Source organism: Acanthochromis polyacanthus, chromosome 6 (genome assembly GCF_021347895.1).
Source record: "Acanthochromis polyacanthus isolate Apoly-LR-REF ecotype Palm Island chromosome 6, KAUST_Apoly_ChrSc, whole genome shotgun sequence".
Classification (NCBI taxonomy): domain Eukaryota; kingdom Metazoa; phylum Chordata; class Actinopteri; family Pomacentridae; genus Acanthochromis; species Acanthochromis polyacanthus.
Window position 1 is genome coordinate 29,933,100 of NC_067118.1, and position 7,902 is coordinate 29,941,001.

At 42.2% G+C, this 7,902-nt stretch overlaps 1 protein-coding gene across 14 annotated transcripts in view; it reads right to left on the reverse strand.

Annotated features, from left to right (window-relative positions):
- The window catches only part of LOC110972849 (cytosolic sulfotransferase 3-like), a 72,521-nt gene extending 65,386 nt beyond the window's left edge, over window positions 1–7,135 (reverse strand). For 2 of the 14 annotated variants that reach the window (XM_051949539.1, XM_051949542.1), the window contains exons 1-5: window positions 7,014–7,135; window positions 6,424–6,562; window positions 6,190–6,312; window positions 5,910–6,010; window positions 1,949–2,075 (exon numbers count right to left, since the gene is read on the reverse strand). In XM_051949539.1, coding sequence (XP_051805499.1) covers window positions 1,949–2,075; window positions 5,910–6,010; window positions 6,190–6,312; window positions 6,424–6,562 — 490 coding nt within the window. In that variant the 5' untranslated portion in view covers window positions 7,014–7,135. Of the gene's footprint in view, window positions 1–468; window positions 1,158–1,251; window positions 1,427–1,523; window positions 1,622–1,948; window positions 2,076–5,909; window positions 6,011–6,189; window positions 6,313–6,423; window positions 6,563–7,013 lie in introns of those variants that run through there. The other 12 variants (XM_051949544.1, XM_051949543.1, XR_007942593.1 and 9 more) reach the window with 10 other exon arrangements.
- Between the last annotated feature and the right edge of the window lie 767 nt (window positions 7,136–7,902).

Consider the following 7,902-nt stretch of genomic DNA (forward strand, 5'->3'; position numbering starts at 1 on the left):
TTTCAAATCCAACAAATGAATAAATGAATAAATTAATTCTGTCAGTTGTGTTCAAATTTTAAGGTGTCAGGGGGTGCACAATTAAATCAAACGTCAGCAGAGAAGAAGATTTGTTTCCTTTGATTTATCTTTTTACATCACTCTTTTTGTGATGTTCTGTCATTGTGAAAAAGGCGTGGGAGAAATAATGGACGCATGTGGAACTCACATCAATATGTTTGTTTCCTCCTCCATTTCGACATTGCACTTCCTGAAAAAGTTGTCCAGAGTGAGCATCGATACAGACTCGCTATTTAAGGGCTGAACAGTCCACTCTCCCTCCGCACTACACGGTTTGGGACGGCCCTTAATATGGAGGACCCTCCGCAGGAACGCGCAAACGGAGGGGTAGTGTGTAGGGATAGTGTGTAGGGGGCGGTTTGGGATTCAGCCTCTGTGCCTTTCCATTTTTCCTTCAGACTCTTCGACCTCGATTTCCCAATGAAATGGAAGATTTCCTTTCATGGATGTCTAAATAGTACATCACAAGTTCTCATATATGCATTATTGTCTTCGACTCAGAGATGGCAAGAGAGATTGAATCAAGTACAAGAGTCAATATCCTTTGTTCTTTTTACCTTATTTTTGAAATGTCCCACACATACAGTAGAAGAAAATAATATGAACAACAGAAATAAGGTATTGTTTTATTGCACTATATACTACTATAAATGAAAAATATGGATGTAATTGAATTATTTTCAATTGAATTCTCATACTGAAGTTATTTTCAACTCAAAGTATCAGTGTCAACACAATTTACGGTCATACAGCTTTTTTGGTTTATTGCATAATTGTGCATTCAGTTTATTGCACATATATTCTCTGTTTTGAAAGACATTCATTTTGATTTTTTGGTGCTTCATAATATAAAATTTCTAGTTTGAATTTATATAAAATCACAAAAAATATAAAATTCCTGAACACCTCTACTACTGTCCAGCAGTACCACATCTGGTCCGTCATGGACCCGTCTTTACATACACACAGTGTGTCTGGTCCTGCTCAGATTGTAGTACGGAACTGAAGTGTGGGATCCTTCATCTTTTGCTTGTAGTCTTCATCAAACTCTTCATTCTGAGCCACAGTGAAGTGGTTCTTCCAGTCACCAACCTTCCCTGCAGAACCACAGAGAATCAGTCAGGTCTTTTTATTCAATGTGGAATGTCAGTTTTTTTCCCCCTTCTAATCTCATATTATTGTCCACCATACCTTTTCTCATGAAGGGAGAAATTTTGAAATCCATCAGTGGGATTGTGGAATAGTTGGCCATCTCATTCTTTTTCATGTTATTAAACTGCGTTCCACCAACTATCATTCTCTTCTCTTCAGCTGAAGGAGACAAACCAAGAAAGGAGCAGAGTTTGTCTATTTCCCGTCCAGTGTCCTAGAAACACAAGGTTGAATATCATCGCTGCATTCCAACCAGATAAAGGAGTACTATAGAAAAGTTGCCTGAATAGATAGACTCACACAAAAACTACCTCAATCATATCTTCATAGAACATGTAATGAATTTTTGGATAAATCTGCTTCTTCTTCCACCAGCCATTCACGTGGTCGTACCAGGGTCCAAACACCACTGAGGCCACAGAATGACACAAGAAAGTAGTATTGAAAGCAAAGTGGAATAAATGGACTGAAAAATATGTACCATAGTACAGCCATGGCCATAAGTTTGGACACAAGTACCATGACGCTTGTGAATCTTAGAAAATACCACAAAATTGTCACTTACAATATACTTATGTTCTGTAATAGACATCAAAACAGACATAAGTCATGCTGTGTCCAAACTTATGGCCATGGCTGTATATTGTAAGTGACAATTTTGTGGTATTTTCTAAGATTCACAAGCGTCATGGTACTTGTGTCCAAACTTATGGCCATGGCTGTATTTCATACTTACTTTTTCCTTCCATGAATTGCTTGAAAAAGCTGTTCCAGTCTCCAGCTGCTGGCTGAACCAGGTTCATGCGATTGAAGTGGTAATAAGACACCATGTTGTCTTTTGCATTGCGTGCTACATAGACAATCTAGAGAAGAAGAAAACACTTCATACTTAATCAGAACCAGACAGGCTTTAATTCTCATGTTTCATTTGACTATTGTTCCCTTCCATTAAAATATGATTCCTATTTGCTTCTGTACCTTTCTGGAACCTGCGCCTGTGAAAGCAGCTGCAAAGTTTGGTGTCTCTTAACTGTTTTAAATTTTGGCTGTATTTTTGCTGTATTTGTTATATTTTGTCGGCTGCTGATGGAGGTTTCTGCTTGGAGAAGAGTTTATTCAAGAGAGGAGGTATTTTCATTGAGACAGAACAAATCTGGACAGCAACATCCAATTCCAGTGGACATCTTGAGGTGTTTTTGTGCTGGTGCAAAGGTGAAGGCTCGTTAAATGGAGATACAAGCTCTTTTTTCCATCATTCATCATGGGTAACGTCAACTCTTTGTCAAACAAAAGCGATGAGCATTGGTGAGGACTGACAAAACATACCGTGAATGCAGTCTCCTGTGTTTTACTGAGACCTGGCTGAATCAAAACAACTCAGACTCAACTGTGGATCTACCTGGCTTCACCCTCATAAGGTCAGACAGAGATGCTAAAGCTAGTGGCAAGAAGAAAGGAGGGGGTCTGGCTTTATTTGTTAACCAGAGATGGTGTAACTCCTCACATATAACTGTTAAGGCGAAGTTGTGTTGTCCAGATGTTGAACTGTTGGCAGTTGCCCTTCAACCATACTATGTTCGAAGGGAGTTCAGTCACATCATAACAATACTTGTATACATTCCACCCAAGGCAACTGACTTGGTTCCGTGTCATGTTTTGCATGATACTGTAGCTAGGACACAGACTCAACATCCTGAGGCACTTGTAATAATATCAGGAGATTTCAATCATGTCAGCCTCTCCTCTCATCTGACTGGATTTACAGTTTGTTAACTGCCCTACCAGAGAGAATAAAACCCTAGACCTGCTGTATGCCAATGTCAAAGAAGCTTACAGAGCTACTGCCTTACCACCGTTGGGCAGGTCAGATCATAACTTGGTTTATCTGCAGACCTGTTGCAAACCTTGTGTGCTGAGGCAGACTGCAACTAAAGTCCAAATTTCCCCAACATATGGAAATCCCCACTATAGCTCCTCCTTCTCCTCCTCCATCTCCTACACATGTCTCCACAGCTGCAGCCACTTCCCTTCTAGAAACTGTACCCTTCTCTGTCACAGAGACAGGGGTGATGCTGGAGCTTGAGAGACTTTGCTCTGGGAAGGCAGCTGGCCCAGATGGTGTATGTCCAAGACTGCTTAAAGACTGTGCTGCACAACTGTGTCAACCTCTCCACAGGATCTTCAACCTGAGGCTCCAGCTGGGGTGGGTGCCTGCTCTATGGAAAACTATGGCGTCAAATTTGGGTCGAAAGTCGCGCACACGCAACACTCTCTCTCGCGCGAAACACGTACCCCGCGCGAGTGGAAAAAAGTCTCCACGGGCGCAAAAAACACTCTGCGCATGCGTGGCAATGTCTCCGCGTGCGAGGAGCCTCTTACGCGCGTGGAGACATCGCTACTCGTCTGTGTATGGTGCCATAATTATCCTTGGAGCTCTGATTTACGTGCGTGGGGAGAAGACTTTTGACCCTTTGTGGGCGGATACCAGTGCTTGCCACAATCTCCCTATGATTGGCTGTCTGTGACAGCAAGAACTCACCCCCCATGTGGGCACAGTCGGCTGGAGCCCCTTTGATGTTGCTGCCACTGTTCTGCAGCTCCGCCGGACACACACAGAACCGAGCCCGGATCTCCAACTGCCGGTGGGTGAGTGTCTCCACGTATTTCTGGCTCTAACCAGGAGGTCTCAGTGCTCCATTGCGGGGCTGTCAGCCTTTAGTACAGCGATTAGACATTAGTTAGCTCCATTGCTAACGGCAGTTACAGAGGTGGACTGACCGGAATCGGCTCAGAAGCCCAGCGTGTCTACTCCAGTGATTCTGACAGGGAGTTTAAGAGTGATTCTATAATTAGGGGTACATTTCAAGTCCATGGGGTGTAGACACGCTGGGCTTCTGGGCCGATTCTGGTCAGTCCACCTGGGTAACTGCCATTAGCAATGGAGCTAACTTCGCTGTTCTAAAGGCTGACAGCCCCGCAATGGAGCATTGAGACCTCCCGTTTAGAGCCAGAAATACGTGGAGACACTCACCCACCGGCAGTTGGAGATCCGGGCTCGGTTCTGTGTGTGTTCGGCGGAGCTGCAGAACAGCGGCAGCAGCATCAAAGGGGCTCCAGCCGACTGTGTCATTTCCTCTCTTGTATACAGTGGCATCCCACGTGGGGGGGTGAGTTCTTGCTGTCGCAGACAGCCAATCATAGGGAGGTTGTGGCGAGCACTGGTATCCGCCCACAATGTATCAAAAGTCTTCTCCCCGTGCGCGTAGACCAGAGCTCCATGCACGCAGGAGGAAAGTTTTGTGAGACACTGGACGCACGGAGCTTGGTCTGCACACGCGGAGACATTGCCACACACGCGCAGAGTGTTTTTTACACCTGTGGAGACTTTTTTTACTTCCTTCTCAAGTAAATGACTATAGACCTATAGACCTCACACATCATGAAAATTCTGGAGTGGCTGATTCTACACCTATTGAGGCTTGAGGTCAAAGACAAACTCGTTTCCCTGCAGTTTGCATACAAAGAACACATTGGAGTGGATGATCTTCTTCATGCTTCACCATGCCCTGTCTCATCTGGAGGAACCTGGAGTTTATGTGAGAATCATGTTCTTTGATTTTTCAAACGCATTCAACTCCATCCAACCCACCATCCTCAAAGACATGGTCACAGAGATGGGAGTGGATCCTTCCTGTGTTTCATGGATCACAGATTACCTGACAGGAAGGTTGCAGTTTGTCAGGTTGGGGAACTGTGTTTCTGGGACATTAATGAGTAGTACTGGGGCTCCACAAGGAACAGTCTTGGCTCCATTCCTGTTCACTCTGTATACATCTGACTTCAAATACAGCACCGAGTCCTGCCACATTCAGAAATACTCTGATGACACTGCTATCGTGGCATGTATCAGAAATGGACATGAAGCTGAATACAGGGATCTGATTAGTGCCTTCAGTGACTGGAGTCCCAAAAACTGTCTGCTGCTCAACGCCTCAAAGACAAAGGAAATGATCATAGATTTCCGCAGATCCAAAGCCCCTCTTCAGCCAGTGAACATTTGTGGCGTGGACATCGAGGTGGTGACACTGTATAAATATTTAGGGGTCCACCTTGATAATAAGTTAGACTGGTCTAAAAACATAGACTCCATCTACAAAAAGGGCCAGAGCCGACTTTTTTGCCTCAAAAGACTTCGATCATTAGACATGTGCAGTAAGATGCTGTCGATGTTTTAACAGTCCGTGACAGCAAGCGTTCTCTTTTATGCTGCAGTCTGCTGGGGAGGAAGTCTAAAAAAAACAAGGATGCAAGGTGTCTGAACAGACTGATTAAAAAAGCTGGCTCTGTGGTTGGAATCGGATTGAACACATTGGAGGATGAAGTGGAGAGACGGGCACTGAGCAAGATGGAGGCCATTCTGACAAACATGGATCATCCACTTCATATCTGCCTCATTGAACAACAAAACATCGGTGGTGGGCGGCTCCTATCCCTGCGCTGCAGGACAGAATGATTCAGGAAATCTTTCCTACCATCAGCAATTAGATTATTTAATTCACAAGTAAACAGATGAGACACCAGACAATTGAATTTCCCTTTGGGGATTAATAAAGTTGTTGCATTGTAGGTCTTTGTTTGCACAACATCAGTATTTTCCAGTATTCAACAGTATTAGGACAACAAAGAGGCTACTATACCCGGCAGTTTTGCTCCCAGAAGGACTTTGGCACTAACTGGTATGGCAAATGAGTTTTAATCAGTCGAGGGGAGGTGGGAAGATTGTTTGCTTGCTCTGTTCCTGTATGAAGAGATGAAGTTGGAGTAACCTAAACCCTGATCATATGAAACACTTATATTGTGTTGTTGACATATGATAAAAGGCAAATGGTATTAGAATTTCAGCAAAATCTAAATAAAGATGCAGTGATGGTTAAATAAGTCCTGGTTTTAAATACGGTGGTTTTGGTTCACACTAACCTGACATGTGAGGCGGGATGTAAACATCCAAGAAAGGCACTCTCTCATAGATAGGGAGGGTTTTGTGACGCTCCATCTGACCAAAATACAACAGGTCAAGGATTTGGGAGACCCATGTGGTCCCTGGAGAGAGAGAGAATGAGGTAAAATAAGCTAATAAGGTGACATAATCCCTTATCTCTATACACACATTTTATGAGCTACAAAGCCTTTTACACATGATTGTAGACTGACCTGCTTTGGCATATGTCGCAATAAGAATATCATCTGGCCTGGCCTGAAAGTTTTGAATGTTCTCCCAGTTGTCAGTGAAAATTTTGGTCATTGAGATTCCATGGAAATCAACCAGCTCTGGTCGACCAGGTGCATCCATCTTTAAAGATAAATAAGGTAAAGAAATTAATCCAAAACAAAAAATATATGATCACTGAATAGAATAGATCACTGAATCACTGAATAGAAGAAAAAGGGAAAGTCATGTTGTCTGTTGTAGATAGTGAAGTCAGATTGTCTCAGATGTTTTAACAGTCATTCATTTAAAAATAAGGACAGGAGAAAACAAATATTTAACAGTCCAAATGTACAGGCGTTTAAAGACAAAATCTCATAAAACAAACAAGCAAACATTGGTGCTGACTGAGGAAAAGAGGGCATAAAACCTTTAAAGGTTTGCAAAAGCAGTTGAGGCTCCACAGCTCTTTCATGCACCTCAAACACGTCCATTCACCAAACAGTTCTCATTAACTCAGCATTACGTGTTTACCATGATGAAAATAAAACTCACAGTCGATTAAAACAAAAGTTGGTGTTGATATCAGACATACCTTGTCTTGATCAAACGATATTCTGCTTGCTGCTGGTTTTCTGTCTGGCTTCTCCGACTCCAATGTTTCACTGACCTGCGTAATGTTTTTTTTTAACCTCTTGTTACATAACTCTCTTGTGGCAGAAAACATTCACTTCCAAATATGAGTTGAATGTTCAGCCCCTCCCTGTTCTTACACATATCCTGGCCACTTTTATCTTCAGTTTTATCATAAACATACAAAGTACACAAAATATGTAACTGGGTAAATTATGGCTTTGAATATTACAGAGAGTCACAGAGTACAAGTACTGAATTTGTTTCATTGTAACCTTTAAACATAATGAGACTGAGATTTGCTTGAGTTGTTCTTAATGTCTTATTTTTAACTAATTTGTCTTCTCATTATTTTTAATGGCATTTTTGAAAGTATTTCATAATTATTGTGTGTGTCTTTTTAATCAGTTACTTTGTTGGTGAGGTCTGTACCTCAGTGTAATCCTGAGTTAAAATAAACAAACACATGAATGAATGGATTAATTTACCTGAGTGTGTAGAGGTGTAGTCATGTGACATGCAGATGTGTGGTTGTGGTCAATGAATATGTGCAAATGAAAATACAGTATCAGCAATAAAATATAATAAGATATGGAAGGCATGTAAAAACAGGCTATAAATGTGACCTATGACCAACACCTGAATGTGACCTGAAATTACTCTTGGACCGAGGTCAGAAACAGACGTTCACTTATGATACCTTGTGCAAAACAAATCACAACCAACAAGAGTCCTTCTTACCAAGCATAATAAAACAGATTGGATTAATGAAACCAAGCTCTATGCTCCTTTGTAAGTTAAACCCTGACAATCACTGTCTTCACAGAGCGCATGTTTCATCTACTTGCATG